The following is a 27016-nucleotide window of genomic DNA, read 5'->3' on the forward strand; positions in this document are numbered from 1 at the left end:
ATATGTGCGTCTGTGTACACGATATCTCATCTCCCAATTAACGGAATGACTTGAAATTTGGAACTTAAGGTCCTTACACTATAACGACACAAACAATTTCGATCAAATGCGATTCAAGATGGCGAAATTGTCAAAAACAAGGTTTTTCGCGATTTTCACGAAAATGGCTCCAACGATTTTGATCAAATTTATACCTAAAATAGTCATTGATAAGCTATAACAACAGCCACAAGTCCCATATCTGTAAAAATTTCAGGAGCTCCGCCCCATCTATGCAAATTTTGATTTTAGATTTCCAATTATCAGGTCTCAGATACAATTTAAACGAAAAATTTCAAGTGGAAAAAATTGTGCATCGAAATCTCTTCAATGTCTTGTAACATTTTCACCTAAAATTGAAAATAAGCTTGAAATTTGAGAAAATGTAATTATTCAATTGCAAACTGTTGGCAACTGTTGATTCTATTAAATCATTCACCATGAAGAGATAGCAGATCTCTTGTGTATCCAGCGTTATTGACCTGTCACCAGCTGGCTCAAATCTTTGAATAGTAGACTTGAGATGCGCGGGAACACTAGCGTCAGGTGATCAATTTTCATAACGGCAAGGAAAGTTGTGTGAGTGCGCCACACCAAATTTTTTGCTCTAATTATGCATAATACATCATCGACGAGAGCGGAATAAGTGGAATAAAGCACTGGATGAAATGTGAAAAAATCATTGACACTTGATAATAGACTGGTTTATCAGGAGACTGCAACGAGGCCTGGAGTGAGTGCCTCAGATAATATTATGAGAGATTTCAATTTGTCTAGTGTATGAGTAAGAACATAAGCTAAAAGGTTCTGTTCAATTGGGTTTTAAAGGTAAGAGAGGTTAGGGTTTGGCTTTTAAATGACAATATGTTAATATTATTTGAAATGTGTTTATAATTTTAAAAAAAATGAAACACTCGCACCTTTGGAATATCGCACTTACGAATGACACCCCTGACTAGCTCTCCGCCTATTGACCCAACGGAATGAACGGATTAACCGATCAGCCGGATTAACAGGGGTTTTCTGTATTGAAATGCGAGACCTTCTATTTTCATTTTCATCCTTTTCGTGGAAAATTCTATAAGATGCCTCCTTTCGGATATTAGATTAGAGGCCGCGTTTATGGAACTAAACTACCTATTTATAATAATATTGTACAGTACAGAGAAATAATGAGACTGATTGATCTAGCAATTTATCAATCATCAATAATTAGTAAAAAGATAACATAAGCTATCTTATAGCTAATGTTACATTTTCTCTACGATAACATCATATATTTTATAGTTTATTATATATTTTCTCTATGATAACATAAGCTTCGTATAGCTTAACTACCTTCTCTCTATGATAGAACCCAACCGCAATGGGCATTGATAGTCACGTTGACTCTTCTTGAGTTGTTTCCTGAGAACTGGTTTAGAGTTTTCCAGAATATCTTCCAGATAAATCCAAGTTTTTCCACTTCATCTCGTAAAATCCAAGTTTTTCCACTTCATCTCGTAAACAGGTTTGGTTGAGAACTCACAAAGAGAAGAAAAAGTTTCTGGATTTTTTCCAACGGTGTCAAAAACCAAGGTTTTTAACAGCTTTTGGTAGTTTAAAGATTTATACATTAATGAATGAAAATGGCCTTATTGATGAATTCTCTAAAAATATATGGTTGGTAAATACTCGGGCGAGAGAAGTGGGCATAAGAAAAAGATGACTCATCCATCACGTTTGACATAAAAGCACTAATAGGAATGATTCGACCAAAACACCGAGAAAAATTCTTATCTGCCCTTTTCCCGAATTAATAGAAATTGCTTTATACCGAAGAGGGTCATTTAAAAGCTACATGAATATTGTATACGTGACTACTCAGGTACGCAGATATAGGTTGCAAGGGCAACTTGATGAGTTTCGTCTAAATGTTGAAAAACACCCAAGAAGAAAATTATTTTCTGCCGAGGGTAAAATACTAGTAAAGATATTTTATTTCTAAATTTGTGAAATCATCCAATTAAATTGAATCAATAAATTGAATCAGTGTGACCAAATGCAGCACTAATTCCGCTCCATCTCATATCGCTATCTATTGTATAGTGAGGTCCACGTTAAAATGACAGAATTCGATTAACATTGGTGTTGCTATCCTTGTCTATCATTTGGCAAAGCAGATAGCGCTATCCTTTTCTATCTCAGCAACGTTGCCAGATCGTTTTTCAACAATGAAGAAATATAATTTATTAACAAAATGTTCAATCTCGATTATGAAAATTTATTATTAAGTCATTAACAAATATATATCTTATAAATATATACTTCTTGACGAATAAAATATAATTGATCATTTTCATCAAGAATGAACAGTTTGTTTCATCAGACATATCGGTATCAGTTATATTCTATAGAAGGTAGTGAGTGGTAAGGCAAAGGCGTTGTTCTCTTATCTTTCTACACTGCCATTGTAATGTGGACCACTCTATAGTTTTGATTCAATATATGAGTGAATAAATAGCTAAATATTAAAATTACTGTATTTGAAAATCTCTCAGCTAAACAAGTTTAAGACTTCTCCAGAGTTTTTATAGATGGCAGCATCATCATAACACCACATTGAGTTAACTCTTACGAATATTTTCTGTAGGTGAAACACTTTGCCAATTTTATAAATTCTCAACTAATATACTAACAAAAATGACATAGGTAACGTCCAATACGATAATGATACAGATAGGAGTGATGCATCTACATAAACCGGTTACGTTTGACCATAGAGAAACAATAGCGTAAACTTATGCGTAAGTTACGTTCAAGTAATAAACTTAAGCATAAGATTACGGTATTGTTTCTCTAAGGTTTGACCATAGAATGTTTTTCCTTGGAGAAATATCAAAGGAAATCTATGGTTTTTACATAAACCATTCTTGACCGTGGAATTATGGGTGCCGGTAAGAATCAGATACATAAAAACTTCTAGAATAAAACTTCTAGATTAAATTGGAATAAATACATTCATTGACGACAGCCACCACATAAGACAAATGTATTATTTAGTAGTATTTGTATTATGTGGTCGATGATTGACGACCACTGTATATAGTTCGGTATACAGGAGTTTGTGATAGACTTTTATTATATTGGTTTGCCAATGTCTATCGTAGTAAGGGAATTGTTAGCTATAGGAATTTGAGTCATTATTAAATTCTACTTGGTTGCCACTACTCATATATCTCGTCTTTCTGAGTAAAACATATTTCATGACTTCCGGTTTCGAATAGTATGTTAAACCACAGATAAAACGCACGAAAGATGAATATTTCCTTCATTTGCGGTTCTACCTGAGCCTCGCGCTACCAAAATACTTCACGATGTTTCAAATTAAATCAAAATTTATGTTACATGGTCGATAGGAATAGAAATATATCTCCTACATTAGTAACCTAATTCCTTAATTTTATAGTTGAGTAATAGAGCTGAGGATTTTTTATTGCTGCTTAATCAAGTAACAACATTTTCACTCAGATCTGTTTTTTGACTGTGGGGGTAGGGACATGTTGGATTGATTATTTTTTATTTATATACATTACAGTAATATTAATTATATTCATAAATTAAAATAGTACAAGCAAATAACGATAAAAATCAATCCATTCTTCAAGCGTAACTGTAGTTCAGAATATCTTTAGGCTAGTGTGTTTCACTTTAAACTGTCAAAATTTATTATTGACAATGCCATTACCATAAGGGCATGTATCGGTGTTAAAGAAATTCTGCCATTTTAAAGTGAATCATATATCTCACCATAGAACGCATCACAATGCCTGTACTTATTTGCACAATTTCAAATTAGGCTACTGACATGCAATTAGATGATAGATTCCAATGTTCACTTTATTAATGTCAATGTCTCAAATGAAAGGGACAAACGATACTGTAGGTCCCCGTTCATCACTTATCACCATCCCTCTCTACCCACGCACATGTCTTGCACTCATTATTGTTGCATCATCCTCGTGGCGAAACAAGAACGTGGATGATTCAGAATTGATTGACTCAGATATGTTCATGAACAATACAACAAAATGAGATTAAGCAATTTTTCTATAAGGCTGGAAATTAAATTTATGAAGAATTGCAAGAAGCGTACCTACTTATGAAGTGAATCAAATTCAGGACCAGCCAGCCAGTGGCCAAGCAAGAATGTGATTGAGAATTGATTGACTCAGTTATGGTTCATGAACAATATAAAAAAATATGATAATCTGAAAATGAAACTGTTTTCCAATAAAGCTGAGGCTGAGGATGGAATTCAAAAAGAATTTCCAATACCGATGGCTTAATTATGGAGAGAAGAGAATCAAATGCAGCAATGCAGCAGCAGCCCCCTTCCCCCAAAAATTAAGCACCCCCACAAAGATGTCGTAATGTTACAACACTTGCAACCCTTTCTTGGAACCCTCCTTGTAAGAACAAAGATTTGATTTGAAACATCCTCCCTCAAGAATACCAATGACACAGTCGGCATCATGAAATGAAATCCTAGTTCTCTGTGGGAACTCCTAGGATGAGTCATCTCACTAGACAGAACATACCCGAATGAGAGCTCTAATTCAAAATAATATGGTTCGCTCAGGAATTCCAGTATCTTTCCTGAACTATACTCTATGGTACAATTTGATTAATTGACGACGATCTGAAATATCTTTGTGTAGAATAAAATCATTTAAGGGTGTAGATGTAGGATAACGAGATATGCTACAGACGAAATCAAGTGAGAGTTACTTTATCGTTGATATGTAATATATATCCTGATTTTTTAAATTTATATTTAAACAATGTAAAAACAAACCAGAATTACAAATATCTTTCAAATTTTGCGAAATGATGCCCAGATTCATTTACAAGGGTATCGAAATGAGACGAGATGATTAAACCACATTAAGAGGATTCAAACCCTCGATTGACGGTAGGGGGGATAGCAGACTGCGACACTCCAGACCACTCGGCTAGACCGGCCGGCTTAAAAAATAATAATAAATATTCTATTATAACTATATTCTATTGTACTATTTTGAGATAATTAATTACGTTACAATGCTGAGGTCAGTAAGTTCGCTATATGATATAGGCACTTGATTAAGATCACTGTAGGTACCAAGATTTACGTAGAATATCATGTCAAAATTAATGAATGATTAAAAAAAACAGCATTCTCAAGTAAGTAGCTATAATCAACATATTAAATCAAGTTACAAACTTCAAAATCAAAACTCAATCACCAAGTGTAATTTCATATAAATTACATAAAAAACAGCTTGAATTAATTGCAACTATCAAGATGATGTGATGCAACGCATAAATACCTGCACAAGAAGAGAGGCCACACATGCGATGATGAACGCGCTGACTTGTGAGCACATGTTGCAGAAGTTTTTGTTGTCAACACGACTTGTTGATACTCATCGGATGCAATTTTTTCACAAACAACAACTTCACAATCAATATCTGATTTATTTGTAAACTAAACTATTTCGCGCCAAGAGCCATGACAAAACTCATGCGTGCAAGTACGCGTTAATGAAAATTTATCTCCAGTGAATTCAGGAGAACCACTGCAACTGAGAAGTGCGAACTGCGAGACTGGCAGACCAGACTGCAAGAGTGCGGTCAGTCAGTTCCCCTTTCCCAGTTCCCACACCACCATTCCACTCACCTGTGACAGGTTGCTGGTGAAGAAAGGCGCACCGGCTGGAATACTAGCGCTACTTGACAGTGGCGGCCAATTGTCGAACTAATAATGTCTAGTCTGCGAAATACGAAACGGGAATATTGAAACATGGGCACGCCATAATATGAATGTACGGGGAGCCAACCCTACAAGCCAACCGGGGGATATGAAATACCCTTAGATAAGGGTGTCCAGGACCAGCCAGCCAGTGGCCAAGCAAGAATGTGATTGAGTATTGATTGACTCAGTTATGGTTCATGAACAATATAAAAAATATGATAATCTGAAAATGAAACTGTTTTCCAATAAAGCTGAGGCTGAGGATGGAATTCAAAAAGAATTTCCAATACCGATGGCTTAATTATGGAGAGAAGAGAATCAAATGCAGCAATGCAGCAGCAGCCCCCTTCCCCCAAAAATTAAGCACCCCCACAAAGATGTCGTAATGTTACAACACTTGCAACCCTTTTTTGGAACCCTCCTTGTAAGAACAAAGATTTGATTTGAAACATCCTCCTCCCTCAAGAATACTCAATGACGCAGTCGGCATCATGAAATGAAATCCTAGTTCTCTGTGGGACTCCTAGGATGAGTCATCTCACTAGACAGAACATACCCGAATGAGAGCTCTAATTCAAAATAATATGGTTCGCTCAGGAATTCCAGTATCTTTCCTGAACTATACTCTATGGTACAATTTGATTAATTGACGGCGATCTGAAATATCTTTGTGTAAAATAAAATCATTTAAGGGTGTAGATGTAGGATAACGAGATATGCTACAGACGAAATCAAGTGAGAGTTACTTTATCGTTGATATGTAATATATATCCTGATTTTTTAAATTTATATTTAAACAATGTAAAAACAAACCAGAATTACAAATATCTTTCAAATTTTGCGAAATGATGCCCAGATTCATTACAAGGGTATTGAAATGAGACGAGATGATTAAACCACATTAAGAGGATTCAAACCCACGATTGACGGTAGGGGGGATAGCAGACTGCGACACTCCAGACCACTCGGCTAGACCGGCCGGCTTAAAAAATAATAATAAATATTCTATTATAACTATTCTATTGTATTATTTTGAGATAATTAATTACGTTACAATGCTGAGGTCAGTAAGTTCGCTATATGATATAGGCACTTGATTAAGATCACTGTAGGTACCAAGATTTACGTAGAATATCATGTCAAAATTAATGAATGATTAAAAAAAACAGCATTCTCAAGTAAGTAGCTATAATCAACATATTAAATCAAGTTAAAAACTTCAAAATCAAAACTCAATGACCAAGTGTAATTTCATATAAATTACATAAAAAACAGCTTGGATTAATTGCAACTATCAAGATGATGTGATGCAACGCATAAATACCTGCACAAGAAGAGGGGCCACACATGCGATGATGAACGCGCTGACTTGTGAGCACATGTTGCAGAAGTTTTTGTTGTCAACACGACTTGTTGATACTCATCGGATGCAATTTTTTCACAAACAACAACTTCACAATCAATATCTGATTTATTTGTAAACTAAACTATTTCGCGCCAAGAGCCATGACAAAACTCATGCGTGCAAGTACGCGTTAATGAAAATTTATCTCCAGTGAATTCAGGAGAACCACTGCAACTGAGAAGTGCGAACTGCGAGACTGGCAGACCAGACTGCAAGAGTGCGGCCAGTCAGTTCCCCTTTCACAGATCACATTTCCCACTCCACCGTTCCACTCACCTGTGACAGGTTGCTGGTGAAGAAAGGCGCACCGGCTGGAATATTAGCGCTACTTGACAGTGGCGGCCAATTGTCGAACTAATAATGTCTAGTCCGCGAAATACAAAACGGGAATATTGAAACATGGGCACGCCATAATATGAATGTACGGGGAGCCAACCCTACAAGCCAACCGGGGGATATGAAATACCCCTTAGATAAGGGTGTCCGGGGGTTCCCCCCCCCGGGAAAATTTTGAAGGAATAATTGAGCGTTCTGGGAGTATATTTATCGTTTCTATTTATATATTTTTATAACTAGTAGTTCTGTGATTAGTAGACCTCACGAAGTATTCTCATCCACAAGTACCTGATTGAAACTATAATAGACCTTATGGAAATACAGCAATAGACTGGTTTCTCCACACATCATCTGTGTAATCACTTGTCAGCTGATTTATGATGAATAATACTATAGTCTTATTTTTACTCTAACATTGGCGTATGAAGGAGGCTCCTTCTCCTTTTATATTATCCTTGAAATGCAAAATTTCCAAAAAACCTTGTATATACGTCGACGCGCAATTAAAAAAGGAACATACCTGTCAAATTTCATGAAAATCTATTACCGCGTTTCGCCGTAAATGCGCAACATATATAAACATTCAAACATTTAAACATTAAGAGAAATTCCAAACCTTCGACTTGAATCTTAGACCTCATTTCGCTCGGTCAATGAGATTCAAGTTCAAATTAGGTAAGATACTTTAAAATGAGCATTGTATGAACGCTGGTTGTATTCCAAACATAAATATATTTCAAAAGACAAAAATTATTAAAACTCACAAAAAGCTTAGGTATTTAATCTATTCATGAATAATAGAAAAAAATGTTTAACGTTTCTAATCAAATTAATAATTCCCACAGATATTGTCTTTCAGTGGAACTGGACGATTTCACCAGAGACTAATAATGCAAGAATCAAGGTATCTTTACTCTTTGATTTCACTCGGCTACTAATTCCATCTCTATTTTTTCAATTCAATAGTCATAAATATGAAGTGGAAAGGTCGTCATTTACTATTCAATAGACTATGTGATAAATTATTTTTTGAATATAGCATCTGCTAAATAATGTCCTCCATTAAAAATACATGGAATTCTCAAGTTTCCCAATAATTTTTGCAACATATCGACTTATAGTAGGCCTATTCCTTCAATTTCTTCCCGAATCTTGAATTCGTTCAAGAGTAAACCCTATTTTTTTTTGTTTTCAAGTATCACCAAGTATAGAATAAGGTTTCATTTTGTCAAATCTCTAGTGTGAGAGAGGGGGGCAAGGAATTAATCACTTTTTTGGAAAAAGATATCGCCAGGAAACAAAGCATTCCATAACGCCATAAGTTCATGGTAACTATGTAGTGTTGCATGGTTTTTCTTATGGAGCAATAAGCCACACTGCTCAATACTGAACTATTGCTGAATCCAAGCTCTAAAACAATGCCCAGTTCAGTATGAATTTGATAGAATACCAAACAATATGCTACCATAAATGTCATAAAAACATCAATAATTGCATGGAGTCCAATGGAAGTTATTTTGTTTTGTTATAGGCCTATTCAATCATTTTTTTCACTTATTGAACAGTAAACAAACTTTTTATTTCATATTCATGAACATTGTTCACACTTGTCCAGGCGACGAATGCACAAAAGAATGTGTAGAGGGAAATCTTTGAAACACAATTTTTGACACCGATAGTTGGGGTATGAAAAATGAAAAAATCATAGCAAAATCTTCTCCCCTAATCACAGTACCGTACTAAGGGAGTTGGGGTGGTTTAAAAGTAGGTACCATCTTTTGTGTTTCCTTATCTATCTTTCCTTATCATGGACTTTGTCACCTATAAATTTGGAAGAAGAATAGCACAAGGACTACCTTATTATTTTATCTACAAATTGTATTACATTAGTGGCATTGTAAACAAAATTATAAAATGAATAAATCTTGGAAACTATAATACGTCTTATGGACACTACCATACTATAAAATAATTTTGTATAATTATTTTATTGGTCCAGAAAAATCCGTTCTCAAATATGTGGTACGGTATTTTTAAAAAAAAACTCTTTTTCTCTCATCTTTTTGCTCTTCTGGCTTCAAGAATTTTCAACTACCAGGTACTATAGTGAGGTCCACGTTATTCTCCTATCTTTATCCACTGTCATTACAACGTGGACCTCACTATAAGAAAATCCCTTGCTTATATTTATAAAAATAAATATAACGCTATATAAAAATATAAAATTTTCTCAATTTTATTGGATTTTGATCGGGTATTCCAGAAAAATCAACCAATGTAGAATTACTTCCAAATTGAAGGTTTTTTAATCACCTTACATGTAATTATAATCATTATTTTCAATAATATGCTCTGTGATTGAACCAAATCCCTGTAATGGAGAAGTGTTACTTTTGTCAAAACTTGACAAGCTATTTCTAGCTCTGGTTCTCTGTGTAGAGACAAAACACTGGTGAGCGTGTGCGTGTAAAACATAACCTCAATACCGTATTGACCGACAAGTGTAAAGTGTAACCGATAATTCTTTATTTTTACATTATAATTAATAATAAAATGTAATTTAATCATTATTGTGATAATCATTAGCCTGATTACATCTTGCGTTACCTTAATACATCCTTTATTATGTCTTTATTAGTGAAAATTTAGTTTCAAACTTTGTCCATTACCGTAAGGCTATAAATAATATTAGTTGCGTACCGTCTTGTTTTGTTTGGAAATAATTTTTATAGAAAAGTTCTTGTGTATTTATACGATTAATTTTGAAATGGAAAACATTGACTTCACGGCACTTGATTGTTATAAGGTATAGTAGGATTTTATTCTGGCTTCTATTTTATAATCTACATGAGATAAACGGACCAATTTATCGCACCGCACCGGCTACTTCACACCCAAGTACTAATCCAAATTGTACAACCTCTATTCTATAATATCAATGACAGGAATAAATTTTACAAGTTTTTTTTACAATACAGAACATAACATGTCCTTTTGAGACTTTTTGACAGTGAGCCGAGCTGTCGCTCACTCTCTGCATTTTTGTTAAGACAAGGAAAACCAAATTTCTTTTTATCGCGGATGATGCAAAAGATTATTGTTTGAGTGCAGGTAATGGAAAATTACAAAGGTGACTGTGGTGATGATAAAAAGTAAGTGTACCCAGTAGCCGGATTCGAACCCACTACAAGACTGAAATTGGCTAAAGGTATTGGTATGGTACCGTCAGCACCGTCATCAGGCTCAGCAGCCAAAATGTGGGTGCCGTAGAATAATAAAAATTTCCGCGGTGACTGTGTGATCGACCAGCCGCCCGACTATAGCCTACATGCGTAATAGACGCGCCCCATAAGAGACCATACATTCTGACGAATGCGGAATAAATTCTGCGCGTCTATTACGCATGTATGGTCTCTTATGGGGCGCGTCTATTTCGCACGTAAAGTTTTCCTCACAAGAGGGTCATACCTACAGCATACATCCTGTAAACGAGCTGAAAAAATTCCGCCCTTCTATTACGCTCATATTGTTGGGGGTGATGGCTAAATGTGTGATCTGGCTGTCTAGTCAAAAAGCTTAGGTATTTAATCTATTCATGAATAATAGAAAAAAATGTTTAACGTTTCTAATCAAATTAATAATTCCCACAGATATTGTCTTTCAGTGGAACTGGACGATTTCACCAGAGACTAATAATGCAAGAATCAAGGTATCTTTACTCTTTGATTTCACTTGGCTACTAATTCCATCTCTATTTTTTCAATTCAATAGTCATAAATATGAAGTGGAAAGGTCGTCATTTACTATTCAATAGACTATGTGATAAATTATTTTTTGAATATAGCATCTGCTAAATAATGTCCTCCATTAAAAATACATGGAATTCTCAAGTTTCCCAATAATTTTTGCAACATATCGACTTATAGTAGGCCTATTCCTTCAATTTCTTCCCGAATCTTGAATTCGTTCAAGAGTAAACCCTATGTTTTTTTGTTTTCAAGTATCACCAAGTATAGAATAAGGTTTCATTTTGTCAAATCTCTAGTGTGAGAGAGGGGGGCAAGGAATTAATCCCTTTTTTGGAAAAAGATATCGCCAGGAAACAAAGCATTCCATAACGCCATAAGTTCATGGTAACTATGTAGTGTTGCATAGTTTTTCTTATGGAGCAATAAGCCACACTGCTCAATACTGAACTATTGCTGAATCCAAGCTCTAAAACAATTACCAGTTCAGTATGAATTTGATAGAATACCAAACAATATGCTACCATAAATGTCATAAAAACATCAATAATTGCATGGAATCCAATGGAAGTTATTTTGTTTTGTTATAGGCCTATTCAATCATTTTTTCACTTATTGAACAGTAAACAAACTTTTTATTTCATATTCATGAACATTGTTCACACTTGTCCAGGCGACGAATGCACAAAAGAATGTGTAGAGGGAAATCTTTGAAACACAATTTTTGACACCGATAGTTGGGGTATGAAAAATGAAAAAATCATAGCAAAGTCTTCTCCCCTAATCACAGTACCGTACTAAGGGAGTTGGGGTGGTTTAAAAGTAGGTACCATCTTTTGTGTTTCCTTATCTATCTTTCCTTATCTTGGAATTTGTCACCTATAAATTTGGAAGAAGAATAGCACAAGGACTACCTTATTATTTTATCTACAAATTTTATTACATTAGTGGCATTGTAAACAAAATTATAAAATGAATAAATCTTGGAAACTATAATACGTCTTATGGACACTACCATACTATAAAATAATTTTGTATAATTATTTTATTGTTCCCGAAAAATCCGTTCTCAAATATGTGGTACGGTATTTAAAAAAAAAACTCTTTTTCTCTCAGCTTTTTGCTCTTCTGGCTTCAAGAATTTTCAACTACCAGGTACTATAGTGAGGTCCACGTTATTCTCCTATCTTTATCCACTGTCATTATAACGTGGACCTCACTATAAGAAAACCCCTTGCTTATATTTATAAAAATAAATATAACGCTATATAAAAATATAAAATTTTCTCAATTTTATTGAATTTTGATCGGGTATTCCAGAAAAATCAACCAATGTAGAATTACTTCCAAATTGAAGGTTTTTTAATCACCTTACATGTAATTATAATCATTATTTTCAATAATATGCTCTGTGATTGAACCAAATCCCTGTAATGGAGAAGTGTTACTTTTGTCAAAACTTGACAAGCTATTTCTAGCTCTGGTTCTCTGTGTAGAAACAAAACACTGGTGAGCGTGTGCGTGTAAAACATAACCTCAATACCGTATTGACCGACAAGTGTAAAGTGTAACCGATAATTCTTTATTTTTACATTATAATTAATAATAAAATGTAATTTAATCATTATTGTGATAATCATTAGCCTGATTACATCTTGCGTTACCTTAATACATCCTTTATTATGTCTTTATTAGTGAAAATTTAGTTTCAAACTTTGTCCATTACCGTAAGGCTATAAATAATATTAGTTGCGTACCGTCTTGTTTTGTTTGGAAATAATTTTTATAGAAAAGTTCTTGTGTATTTATACGATTAATTTTGAAATGGAAAACATTGACTTCACGGCACTTGATTGTTATAAGGTATAGTAGGATTTTATTCTGGCTTCTATTTTATAATCTACATGAGATAAACGGACCAATTTATCGCACCGCACCGGCTACTTCACACCCAAGTACTAATCCAAATTGTACAACCTCTATTCTATAATATTAATGACAGGAATAAATTTTACAAGTTTTTTTTACAATACAGAACATAACATGTCCTTTTGAGACTTTTTGACAGTGAGCCGAGCTGTCGCTCTCTGCATTTTTGTTAAGACAAGGAAAACCAAATTTCTTTTTATCGCGGATGATGCAAAAGATTATTGTTTGAGTGCAGGTAATGGAAAATTACAAAGGTGACTGTGGTGATGATAAAAAGTAAGTGTACCCAGTAGCCGGATTCGAACCCACTACAAGACTGAAATTGGCTAAAGGTTTTGGTATGGTACCGTCAGCACCGTCATCAGGCTCAGCAGCCAAAATGTGGGTGCCGTAGAATAATAAAAATTTCCGCGGTGACTGTGTGATCGACCAGCCGCCCGACTATAGCCTACATGCGTAATAGACGCGCCCCATAAGAGACCATACATTCTGACGAATGCGGAATAAATTCTGCGCGTCTATTACGCATGTATGGTCTCTTATGGGGCGCGCCTATTTCGCACGTAAAGTTTTCCTCACAAGAGGGTCATACCTACAGCATACATCCTGTAAACGAGCTGAAAAAATTCCGCCCTTCTATTACGCTCATATTGTTGGGGGTGATGGCTAAATGTGTGATCTGGCTGTCTAGTCAAAAATCTTGGTAACTTTCTCCTTCTATTCATTGTTAATTTTGTATTTTTATGGTGAATATTATTTTATTGAATTTCCCTTCCACCCTTTAAAATAACCCTCTACTATAGCAACTAGTCTCTTCAGCCTACCAATGGATAACATTTTGTTTCAGGCCCTTATACCTCAGCTGAATACCGGATCCAAGATCTTACCTATTCAAACTTTGTATGAATTGCATAAAAAACACATTCTTCATTTTCCTGCCTACACAACACTTTTGTAAGTGAAAAATTTTTAATTCATAGTCTACTTATTACTCTGATTACCGTATTATTTATTTTCCCAGTTAGGTACGTTATTTAAAAAATAAAGTTGAAAAAATTAGTCACATGTTTACTCGCACGCTCATTTGAGATTATAGTGCCATTATGTTCCATTCACAAGACTGAAAAGTTGAATGACATAGTTTGTGAAGAAACTGATTTTATTCGGTGCCTAATATTCCCGTCCAATCAGTACTCTACCAATATTTTACTTTGTTGTTTTTGTAATGCGTATTTATTGTGTGTCTTTATGCATATTTTTCTGATCAACTCTAGATGCGATGATGCGTTGACTGATCTGGCAAACAACCTGATGAATGAATGTAAAGAGGTCGGAAACATGAAACAGGTAGTTGAACTTGTCTCCAGCGTAATAAATGCAGAAATTGTTGATTCACCTGGCTGTCAGATAATTCTTGAAACCATCACTAAAATTGTGAGTTTGAGATCCTCAAAATTTATTAGTATTAGGCCTAGCTGAGTATCGGTGTATAATATACTTTTTTATAATATATAATATTTTGCATATTTATTTATTTATAAATTGATAGATAAAATATCATTCTCAATTATGAATGATTGGGAATGGAACAACAGGCTCAAAGCCCAAAAATGTTCTTCTTCCAAATTTAGATAGAAATTGTCCAAAAATATGTTATGTTTACACTTCATGATTTTTGACCAATTTTGAACTATAATATTGAGAGCTGTAATATTATTGTAACACGAGAATTATTTCACCTAAGGTACAGATAAATTTTTGAGTTTCAGCTTATTTTCAGTATCTTTTTCAAACAAGCCTCACACACTTTCATTCTTAATAAGGGAACTCTACATCATTACTGTTTCCAAATCATGATTTCTAGAACTTGAAACTAATTCATGATCAATTCTACCTCTCAAGTGATAGAAGCTTTATTTTACCTAGATCACTGGAGATTAAAAGCATTTAAATACAGTATTGCTATAATGTTATCAATCATTCAATAAAATTCAAATAACAAAAAATGAGTAAATCGAGTTTTTCCAAGGTTATTATAGAAGCTTTGATAGCCTCAGAGTTTTTCAAGAAAAACTTTTTTTGAATGTCAACAAATTAGGGTTAGCATTCATTTGTTAGTTGTCAAAATATCTATTACGATGAAGAGAAGGTCCTTCAAGATACAACAATGTATTTGTAATAATACATAAAAAGGGAGTGGCCGTAGTCGAGTGGATCAGACGCTGGCTTAATGATTCAGAGGCCCGGGCTCAAATCCAGACCTGGGCAAGATATTTATCTCGGGCCACTCCTGTGGTTCGGATGGACACGTTAAGTCGTCGGTCCCGGCTGCCTAAAAAGCAGTCGTTAGGTCATGTCAGAGACCCCTGAAATTGATCAGTTGCGATCTGAGAATTCTGACACCAGACCTGAGCCAGCCAGGTCACTTGATGTTATTATTATTTTAATACATTAAAATATTTTTGAATGATTCATTAGAAACAATCTGGAAATTATACAATAATAGTATGAATTTTACTAATGATTCATCTCTCTGCTAGTGAAAGTATCACTATTATAGTGAGGTCCACGTTATAATGACAGTGTTTGATTAGCAATGGTATTGCTATCCTTGTCTTTCATTCAACAAAGCGAATAGCGCTATCTCTTTGTCACTTTGCTATGTTGCCAGATCTTCTTTTAACAATGTAGGATTGATAGATAATTAATTACCAAAATATTTCACATCTTAATGATGAAAATTCATTATGAAATTATTGAAAAATAAAATATAATTCATTATTTTCAACGAGAATGAACAGTTGATATTACATCGATGTAGCTGTATCAGCTACAGTCTATAGAAGGCATTGACAAGACCGAGGATCGGCAACGTTGTTCTCCTATCTTTCTCCACTACCATTATAACGTGAATCTCACTATAGCAAAACTTTATTGATAGAAATATTCATGAATAGAGTTCCTAAAACGTATATAGTCTGGAATATAAATGCGAATGATTCGGATACTGTATTCAACGGCTCCTACTTTATTGAGATAATATAGCTTATATTTATAATAATCGTAAATTTGAAGTTCTAAAAATTCAATTAGAAATAATATTTTTTCTCAGATTACAGTTGAAGCATTGGAAAATGGAGGCGATTGCAAATTGCTTGAGTGCTTGGTGGTTGAGCGAGGTATTCTTCCATTCGGATTGAAGAAGCTCTTGCTGAATATTGTGTACGAACTGCTCACATTCGGCACTGATGAGAGTGAAGAATACAATGAGGCCAAATACTTGTCAGACGCGCTCACGACACAAGCCAAGTTTTGGAATAGGAATCATCAGACGTTCACTGGGTGTCGTCTAGTTCAACAGGTATGCTTCAAACATAATTTTCAAACTCTTACTGAAAATCATTGATGAAGAGGAATCTTGACTCGTGAAATACAGTACTTGGCTTCTTTACACTGACATTTCAAGCGGGCCATTTATTGTCCCACAGGACAATATTGTCCAACGAGGTCCAATATTCAATATTGGATTCGACGTCGGACCGTGAATGGAGTTGATGTTGAAGCGAATTTTGCCGGACGAGTGGACAAGTCGTGTAAACAGTTCACCAGAATTATCCAACCTTGCAAGGTGAGCCGCCTAGTAAGAGTCGAGTTGGAACGTGAGTGGGAATGTTGGACTAACTCGTGGACAAACAATTGATGAAAGATACGTCACTTGGTCTTACTACCGGACCTACATAGTTGAAAGCGGATACTGAATAGCATGTTTTAGAGACGCTCAAATGTTTGAACCCCTCAACTCATGTAAATTAGCAAAAAACATTGAAAAAAATGGGAAGTTATTAAATACTAATGATGTATCGAGCTGGTAGATGCAACAAGCAAGTTACTAAATACAATACTTACTAATAAACAAACTTAAACTCAAATTCGCTAATATGTTTACAGAACATTTCATGTGACGGTGAACAATAGTTCTATAGATTATGGATTACATTATCGTTTTTTGGTTTATGTAATATTAATATTTATTGAAACCCCTGATTTTTCAGTTATCAAGAAAACTGCGAGAAGAAGAAATATTCGATGAAATGTGGACGGTTGTGACAGAAGGCAAGGCAGCTTGGAATTCAGTGTTTCAAGTGGCATCCGTTATTGTTGATCGAACATCATTCCCAATTTACAAAAGTGAGTAGATGATAATCAAGTACGTTTGTCAAAAAGATTCAGCAGTTTTTTCGTAAATAATTCATTGAATTATTTCAAATATTATCTACTCTTGTAGCCTACTGTATGAAAGGCATCACTCTTACTAGAAATCTCTATCCTATTCTAAAACAACTGGGGCAAAATGAAGGAAGATTGCAGTAATCTAAAACACTGCAGTAAACTTTTTCAATATAATAAGTACTAAAAAATATAATAATTTTAAATAATGATGTCATCTGAACATGCTAAATGACGAATTTTATTGTTCAAATTTGTTTAGTATTGTTCAGCTAGTGATTGACTGTCACAATGAATTTTAACTTGTTGCAGATTCTGGAAAAACTGTATCAGTTGAAAATGATGATAAACTGCTGAAAGTTTACTCAAATTTGTTAAGTAATTTAAGATTTCCAGTTTATTACAACTTGTATTCTATTGATTTTAGATTGTACATCTTTGATTTATGATTTGTAACCTCATGAAAACCTATCTGTCCACAAATATTTGCGCCATTTATTTTTGTTTGCAACGAATCTGTTGCAGAGTGCGTGGAGCACCGCTTGACAGCGGCAGTCGACGAGAGAAGCACGACGCAAACGGTGGTCGCCGTGGCGCTGCTGCGAGGCTTTTGCGCATGCGCAACAGAGTACGGCGCATGGAATGCGGCACTGCTCACACTCTTCCCCGCGCAAGCCTCGTTCGTCTTCTACGTCGACTGTCTGTCGCACATTGTGCCTCTCGAGCCCACCATCTGCCTCAAAGTCCATGTCAACAAGGTGGGCCGCTTCTCAAAAAAATTGACACTTCATCGCCGTATTACTTATTCTTGTGAGATGCATTGTCACTCTTATTTTCTCATCTATGTGAAAATTAATTAAATTAAAGTACCCTTTTCAAAATTTATTTTATTATATGTTTATAATACACGACATGTTTCGACATATTAATGCCATTTTCAAGTGAGTGAATGTCATTTCCATTCACTCACTTCAAAATTGCATTAATATATTGAAGTATGTCTTTAGAATTAGAAATCTGAATTTTCATCTCGTTCCTAGAATGAACACAGCTTTTGGTGTACACAAATTTTGTACATGTTTCAGAAAAGAATATTATGATCACCCCGACACATATCATTATAGTGGGGTATCATAATAATTAGGACTAAGTTTATTATTAGCAACTTCTTTTTGAACGAGCGTTAGCGAAGTTCTCACTTTTGACTTACTAGAGCCCGAAGTCGTTTTCTGTCTGTATGTTCGACAAGAACTTTAGAGAGAATTGATCAATCAGCTTCAAATTTTGAACACGAATTCTTCGAACCTTTTTACAGGTCAAGTTCGTTGGAAAACAAACTCACTCACTCCTTCGTCCGTTTTCAGGATATAAAAATAACATTGAAAGTGCACAAGGAGAAAATTTGTTTTCATTTTATTTATCAGTCGGCTGGAATTATTTGCTTGCTATTTCTGTGATTTTTCCTTTCATTTAAAGAAGCTGATGCTATTATTTGGCAGTTGTCACATAGACTGTCAGACAGACAGACTTTATGCGCCGACACATGATTTCAGCTGAATAATACACAACATTAATTCATAAGTTCTATATTAACTCACTTCCGTTATCGTCTGTCTGCATGTCTGCAACATACACGTAATTAATACTACTTGTGATAGCAGTTCCTATGACAATTTTTTTATTCAAAGTGTTAAAATGTGAGTAGAAGATATCAATAACACTTGATTATTCAATGTATAGTTACCGGTTACCGTACTCATTCATTTCATTTGTGTATCATGTATAAGTACCTTCAAATGCTGAAATCATTGAAACGGTTTGATATATTGATGTGCGGGTTTCGCCATTAATTTTTCTTTGAAACTATGTATCGAAATCACGTATCACATGACTACCTTTCCATTTGAAAAAATGAAGTTGGATCCACATGACGGATCCAAGATGGCGGACAAAAGTTTTGAAGCGACAGAAAGTTTTTTTTTTCAATTGGAATAGGATTGCCATGGAACCTACTACTGTAATATCATACTTGTAATAAGATATTAGCTGTTTTCATAATAATTCTCACCAACTCTGTATAATTACAAGTTGCGGACCTCAGAAATCAATACAACAGTTCATGAGCGAGTTCTTCAACCCAGGGGGTCGCTAGTATGTACATGATTTTTATATCTTCATAAATATTGTTTTTGTTTTATATATTTTTATCTTATCTGCTATAACAGCTTCAATTTATTGTTGACTTAATTATTAAAGTCAAGTCTTATTCAGTTATTTTTTACTCAAATACTAAAACAGCTGCAGTATATTTAATTATCGTGAGAGTTCTCTTGTTTATCTCATCGGCCAAAGCAATCGACTCTGATGATAACATTTCTTTACTTGCTATCTAATTTACATTGATACTTTTCCGAAGTTGTTATCCATTTATTTAAATTTGAATATGATTCATTATCAGTAAATATTGCTTTTTTACTATTATATTTTGGCTCTACTACTGAAACTATATTTGATTATTGGTCTCTCGTTTTACTCCTTGGTCAACACGAAGCTGACTAATTGGCTTTTGTTGATAAAATTAATTTATTTATCTTATTTACACAAATAATAATCCCAATCATGGTTCTCAGTTTCCCGTTAAGATTGTCATTCTAACGATATAATTAGATATATTTGATTATGGTTTATGGGAGTTTCCCGCATTCCTAGCATGTTCATATAATCTTTTTTATTTATTTATAGTATGTCTTCTTCTATTTCTTCTTTCTCTTACTGTATGAATTTGTGTGTTGAGTGTGTTAATGATAACTCTATATTTTTAAATTATTACTCACAATTATTCATTGTAGTCACAGTGCAACCAATAAACTCATGTATGTTTATGGTAATTTTAATATTACCAATATTTGAAGTGGGCGGTGACGAGGTTCGTAGTTCAGTAGTAGATAAATCTGAAAGCTCTATACAAGTGTAATGTAGGATGAATGTAAATATGTTAATGATATAGATGGAGTCAATTCCTGCTTTATAACAGATTTGCTTCATAAAACCATAATTCGTCAAATCGTTAGGAGTATTAATAAACATTTTGATTTATTTTTCACCTATATGAACTCATGGAAAACGTTAACGTTCATAACAGAGACTTGGCTCCAGACATGCAATGATATCAATCTCTTCAATATTGAAGGATATAAGAGTCATCACTCTGGTAGTGAGTTCACTAATGCATCGGGGATTATGGTTTACGTGGCTGAGGATTGTGAATTTTCATGTACTCTGTTGCCTTCTGACATCGTAGGTTCTGACTCTGTATTTTTAGAATGTAAATTGATTATTGAGGGGGTCTCTAGTGTATGGGTATTATAATAATTACGTATATGTTTTATAAATAAACTCCTCTGGGTACAATTCATTGACAATCAGAGAAATTATTATTTTTTGTTTGAGGTTTTGCCTTACCACTCTTCCCCTGGGCTCCGACTCCCAAAGGAGAGTGACAAGCGATTTTACCAGAGTGATTGCTCCACATGTCCATGTGGTAAACAATCATACTGGGTCCTTTACCATTAAATCGTTTGCCCTGAGTAGACTTAATGAATCAAGGATGACAGCCTTCTGCATTTGACCTGCGAGTGCAGTAGCAGCTCTTATTATGATTATTTGTAATAAAATAAAGTATTAAGAAAGGGTACTTTGAGTTTTTTAATTTTCTCATAAATACGAGTATGTTATCTCACTAAAATAGTTATTTCTCACTCATACACATTATCACTTATTTTGTGAATGAGTAATGAATGGATAGGCTTTCAATTTAGTGGAGACTCCGTATTTTTTGAGCTATGAGGATTGAGCTGTGTGAATGTGGAATTGTGGATTGATCACTGTAAGCCACTCAATCTGAATATGATTGACAATACATTGACAGTGTTCATCATATCATTGCTAGTCTGCAAAACAAACCTTAGTGGAATAGTAATAATCTACTCTGGTTTGTGTTGTTTTTAAGTCCATTACATAACTTGTGACATACCCGCTATATTTAGGTGGTATACTATATATTATCAGCTTATTATTATATTTAGTTGGTATCAGCTATATTCATCAATATTTAAACTAGTAGGTAACCCATGCTCCGCAAGGGACTAATTAATAACTTTGCAAACTGAAAACATGACGTTATGAAATCTTAGAGAAACGAAAATAGGCTTATAACCATCCTCAGTGAAATAAGAATATAGTATGCAAAATTCTTAAAGTTAATCAGTCTAGTAGTTCAGACGTTATGATGCGTCATACGTGAATTTCCTTTTCCGTACGTGTATAAGTCAGTCCTTTCCTTGATCATAATATAGATAATGTAAGTGTGATTGTGTTGAAGGTGCCTGCAGCCCCACAGGGCGCGCACTCGGCGTTGGCCGACTACCTGGCACTGGTGCGCGCGCGTCTCTCCGAGCTGCAGGAGACCACCGACTGGGGGGGCCTCTTCGGGGGGGACGACGACGAGCAGGATGTCGACCGAGTCCTCGCTCACTTCCAGGTAGGCTGCCTTGCTCTAGTCTATAGTCAGGTCCACCTTATGATGCCAGTGTACGATTAACATTGGTGTTGTTTTTCGATAAAACAGATAGCCCTAACCATTCCTACGTCTGCAACGTTGCCAGATCGTGATTTAACAATGTAGAAATTTAATTAATTAACAAAATATTCAATCTCAATCATGCCAATTTATTATTTAACTAGCTAGCCCGGCGAACTTCGTACTGCCAAATAGTTAATGCATCTCATGACAAACTTTAGCTGGATGCACACCTGTGGAGGCGCGATGTGGCATTTTGCATCCAGGTGCTTCTTGCTTATATTGGTTTGAATGGATGAACTCACACACACTGAATCGGGCATGGCGTGGAACGGTGTGATAAGGCAATCTCCATAAGATCAACACCTTGTATCACCAAGCCGCGCCTCCTCAGGTGTGCTTAGCCTTAGCTTAATCTGATGCACTATATTTTTATGAAAATTATCCAAAAATCAGTATTTACATTTATATCTCAATATGGACTTCCTATGTGCTTAGTTAGTTGTGCAGCAGTTTGTATTTTTAGATATAGTTAAATGCAGATTGCTGGGAAATTGAATGGTATATCTCCTTGCTGCTGATTTTCCCGTGCATTTTCTAAATTAACAGCATTTCGAGTTCCACGACCCAAGTTTGGACATCATACCGCGGCATTATTATTAGAATTAAAATTTTTTTTACTCAAGAGTTCTTTGAGTAGTGGGAGAAGCAGGCTGCTTGTTATGAAAATCTCTTTTCCTACAGTTACCTTGAAAAGTGACCATTCCTGCACTGATTACAGAACGCAAAGAATCACTTTTCCGCACTAGTGCGCAAAGTATTACTTTGCGAACTCTTAATACTTTGCGTATTATCTTGCAGCCATCCCAATCAGCTGTTGACATTGTTGGCATGTATTTTGAATGCAAATTTGTTCTATCTATATTTTTTCTTATTTTCAAATAAATAAAAATGAGAACTCATTAAATTATAGATTTTGAATATTATTAATTATTCATTATTTCAAATAATATTTTTTTTCATTCATAAATTGATTGGTTGAAAAATTATTTAGAAATTAAGATTTACTCAAAATTATTCGAATTTTCAAATTAATTGGATTAATTTAATTTTTAATTTAAATATAATATCGATTATTAATTTTCAATTGGATTATCAAGTTTAAAATAAATTAAAGTTGTTATTAATAACAAAATTATACAGACAAACATTTGATGGATTTCAGCCAACATTTTACCCATAATCAACCACTTTTCATATTCAATGGTAACTGTAGGAAAAATTTAATGTGAAATACGTGCGCAAAGTTCCTCTACTACACTCAAGAAACCATTCCGCCCTCGCCTATGGCTCGTGCGTAAACGTTTCTTTCGGTGCAGCAAACTGTCACTTTGAGCACTTGTTGCACAAATAACTATTCCATACATTCAAATATGACTAGTCAGTAGTCACACTGCCTCGCTTCGCATCTGCTGCGCGAGCTTAGAAAAATCTTTCAGCAAGTGGTCGTGCGCGTTCGCGGTACTAGGCGGTTCTCCCACCTGCTAAGCAAGCTCTGTTTGACCTGGCATACAAGTTACAATACCAGGGTATATAAGTTATATATAACTGGTATATAAGTTATATATAACTCGGATATAATTTATATATAATTGGTATATAAGTTATATATAACTAGTATATAAGTTATATATAACTGGTATTAAGTTAGTCTACCAGGCCAGAGCTTGCTTAGCAGGTGGAGTACATAGGGAGAGATTTATAAAATTTCGCTCCCGCGGCGGTAGCGGAGTTGGTGTGACAGGGATGAGGAAGCATTTACATGCTAGATTGAAAGTATCAAGATAACAGATAAGGTAGTGATTTCACATTTATTTTTGAATAAATAATTTGCTTTTTATTATTGAATTGTATTCAACAGCAATATACAGAGAAAAAATAACTTATTTTTATCAATATTCCACTATATTTCATTCGGATTTCTTCTTTTCCATCTTCTTTTTTTCTTCGTCTTGTCCTAGTTTTAAGATTAGTTCGAAGATCTAGTTGGGATTTGAAGCTCTATTTTTGACCAATGTCATCACATCTATAAATTAGATAGAAAGGGAAATAGAGAACTGAATAAGAGTAAAGTACGCAGTCTTGCAGCGTTACGATGTTTGTGGGTCGTAGGGGTGGTGGTTAATTTCAAATTCATTTATTGGCTCAAAATAATACACAAAAACGATATATAGGGCCGGTTTCCGAGCTCGGGATTTAGCTAAGTTCTAGACTTTAAACAGCTGGAGTCAGAAAATTGGTTTTCCAAAACGGGGCGTAGTCGCAGTCATTGTCATAGTCACTTTGAATTACTAGAAAAACTAGAAAATTAAACACAAAATAAAATAGTGTAAAGTTACAGCTATTTTGAATTATTTAGGAATGTCTAATTTCGTCAAGAAAAAACGTTTCCAATTATAGAAATGATAAAATAAAAACTACGATTACTGAAATGAAAGCTGCGACTACGCCCCGTTTTGGAAAGCCAATTTTCTGACTCCAGCTGTTTAAAGTCTAGGACTTAGCTAAATCCTGAGCTCGGAAACCGGCCCAAAATATATTGAAAAAGTAACTTTTGAGTGCAAAGAATATAATGTTTAATCTATTGAAATTAATCGGCGTTACCAGCAAAACCTTATTGGTTTGTGTGCTGGCGACGAGTAGCAAAACAGTTCGAAAATTGGAATCATATATCGTGCGGTACTTATTATTTAGATTTATTGCATCAGTTTGGCATTCATATTGAGGTAAATAATATGTAATGTATATCAATCATTAAACAGGTTGAACAGGGGTGTCTTGCCGCATTCAAGTCCCTTGTCTGTATCGCTGTCATCTGTATGAACGGAGTCGGATCGGAACGCTGTACGCTGTATGCTGTAAGAATACTGTGGCCCAGGCTTAGACTGTACTAAGACCATTGTCAGTACATTACAGTACTGTGATGTCAAATCCACACTTTCCATAATATGTGACAAGGCTTTGTCCATGCAGTGCAAAGCGCCTCTTGCTTTGTCAAATCACTTGTAAACAATGTAATTATATATTTTTATTTATAAAAATAAGTACCCCTGAATACATAAATTTAAAAAGTTTGATTCCCTCGTTTCAAAAATTCAAGAAAATTGAGATATTTTTCTGATTTTCACGTTTTTGGTAGTTTCTCAATAAAGAAAAATGGTTTAAGATGGATTTGAGGCAACTGAGCATTTAGAACATGGAATTCTCTACAATCTGAGACCAATCGAAAGTTCCTATCATTCAGTCTCAATTTAGAGGCTGTTGATATTAGTAGAATCTTGAAAAATGGAAAAATGAAATTCCCCATTTAGCTGTAATTTTTTATTTGTAATCGTAAGAATAGAATCGTTTATTGGAGTGAAAGGAGGAGAAAATTATCAACAAATTTGACTAGGTTTCCAATGTTCCATATCGAGTATTCCACGAGAAAAAATGTTTTACGATAACCATGCGGAATCACAAGATACTCATCTTACCTCCCCCCCACGCTTACTTACCTCCCAGGACCCCACGCCCTAAGTTAGGAAGCTATTCCATAGAAAGCCAGAAAATTAGGAACTTTCCACCTCATAATTCTATATTTTGTCAAATAAGAGTTTACGTTTCCGGATAAAATGTTATAGCTTGTTTTAAGACCTTTAAAATTATAAGTCAAACTTTTATGATTTCCTATAATCCAGTTAATCTGCCCAATGTACGTTTTTCCGCGCTAAATACCACGAGTTGATTACATAGAACATAACTGGTGAAATGCAAGTTTTTGTTATAAGGTGTACGAGGAAATCTATTTGAGATAAGTTATAACGGTCTAACTGGGTAGAACACAAAATTAAGCCCAGAGAGATTTTGAGTTGAAATCGGAAGATATGATTGATTAAAAGCAGATTTTTTTCTAAATTTAAATTTTCCCTAAAATTTGAATCATTCTTGAAAAAATTAACTCAGCACTCAATGCAGATAGAAAGCTCCGAATTATTTCAATTTATTCGAAATTTTATTATCTAGAAAAAGGCGAGAGTGAACTTTTCTGTCCGATGACTCGATTTGGTGTTAATCTTAAAGAACTGGAAAAGGAACCGAAAATCAGTGGTTTTAGGGCACTCTGTAGAAAGCTCCTGGGCTAGAAGATCAACTTTGTGTATTAAAGCTCCAAGAAACATTGAAACTCTAGACAATTGAAAAAACATTGAAAACATTTAAAACATTGAAAACTCTAGAAACTCTTAAAACTCTAGAAACATTGCAAGAAAAATCTAGCGTGTTCGGAATTAATTTCGCAAACGGCCCTTTTCGACTACCTCGTTACTAACTATACACCAGGCCGAAATGATCGTAACTAATAGTAAGTGCATTTTTCACTTCATAAGTGTTTTGAAGTTTCAAATTAATAGTGGAAAAGTATGGATATGCAACAGAGTAATCACTATTTTTTCCTTGGAAGATTTTACCAGGCAAGACTATTTTCTAGATATTGATACTAACCACTAGTTGTTTTATGATCAGTTTCCCTTACAAGCCCCAGACTTGCAGCCAATTGATTAGCTATAGTTTCAGGAAATATGCTTCGTAATTCTATCTTTCTCCAAAGGTCAATGTTGACACAGAGTCGGAGTCCTGCTTCCATATACCTGAAAATTGATAAAAAATAAAACCTAACATTGTCATAACCACTTTGTATTGTGATGTTAGTTTCGGTTTCCAAATAATTATTATCAATCGCTTTCTCTAGTAAACGTGAAGCTTAAACAGATCTCCAAACAACAGTTTTCAGTAAATTTTACTATATTCTATAATAATACTACTACTACTACTACTACTACTACTACTACTACTAATAATAATAATAATAATAATTATAATAATAATAATAATACAGGCTTAACCCAGGCTACTCCATAAGAATGGTGGTGTTGATTATA

The 27016-nt window shown here is 34.5% G+C and overlaps 3 protein-coding genes across 14 annotated transcripts in view; 1 reads left to right on the top strand and 2 right to left on the bottom strand.

Annotated features, from left to right (window-relative positions):
• Positions 1–7457, bottom strand: part of LOC111053639 (NPC intracellular cholesterol transporter 1) — a 94040-nt gene extending 86583 nt beyond the window's left edge. For 5 of the 9 annotated variants that reach the window (XM_039419423.1, XM_039419426.1, XM_039419421.1 and 2 more), the window contains exon 1: positions 5391–5717. In XM_039419423.1, the coding sequence (XP_039275357.1) occupies positions 5391–5447 (57 nt within the window). In that variant the 5' untranslated portion in view covers positions 5448–5717. Of the gene's footprint in view, positions 1–5390; positions 5718–7139 lie in introns of those variants that run through there. The other 4 variants (XM_039419428.1, XM_039419424.1, XM_039419422.1 and 1 more) reach the window with 2 other exon arrangements.
• A 2566-nt stretch (positions 7458–10023) lies between these two features.
• The window catches only part of LOC111044622, a 49683-nt gene continuing 32690 nt past the window's right edge, over positions 10024–27016 (top strand). The window contains exons 1-8 of one of the 3 annotated variants that reach the window (XM_039419431.1): positions 12835–13165; positions 14079–14185; positions 14506–14665; positions 16344–16592; positions 17284–17419; positions 17984–18216; positions 21840–21998; positions 24860–26882. In XM_039419431.1, coding sequence (XP_039275365.1) covers positions 13127–13165; positions 14079–14185; positions 14506–14665; positions 16344–16592; positions 17284–17419; positions 17984–18216; positions 21840–21998; positions 24860–24991 — 1215 coding nt within the window. In that variant the 5' untranslated portion in view covers positions 12835–13126 and the 3' untranslated portion in view covers positions 24992–26882. Of the gene's footprint in view, positions 10363–12808; positions 13166–14078; positions 14186–14505; positions 14666–16343; positions 16593–17283; positions 17420–17983; positions 18217–21839; positions 21999–24859; positions 26883–27016 lie in introns of those variants that run through there. The other 2 variants (XM_039419430.1, XM_039419429.1) reach the window with 2 other exon arrangements.
• Positions 23767–27016, bottom strand: part of LOC111044621 — a 32770-nt gene continuing 29520 nt past the window's right edge. The window contains exons 6-7 of one of the 2 annotated variants that reach the window (XM_039419434.1): positions 26580–26725; positions 23767–24123 (exon numbers count right to left, since the gene is read on the bottom strand). In XM_039419434.1, the coding sequence (XP_039275368.1) occupies positions 24080–24123; positions 26580–26725 (190 nt within the window). In that variant the 3' untranslated portion in view covers positions 23767–24079. The remainder of the gene's footprint in view (positions 24124–26579; positions 26726–27016) is intronic. The other variant, XM_039419433.1, reaches the window with a different exon arrangement.

Source organism: Nilaparvata lugens, chromosome 1 (assembly GCF_014356525.2).
Source record: "Nilaparvata lugens isolate BPH chromosome 1, ASM1435652v1, whole genome shotgun sequence".
NCBI classification, from domain to species: Eukaryota; Metazoa; Arthropoda; class Insecta; order Hemiptera; family Delphacidae; genus Nilaparvata; species Nilaparvata lugens.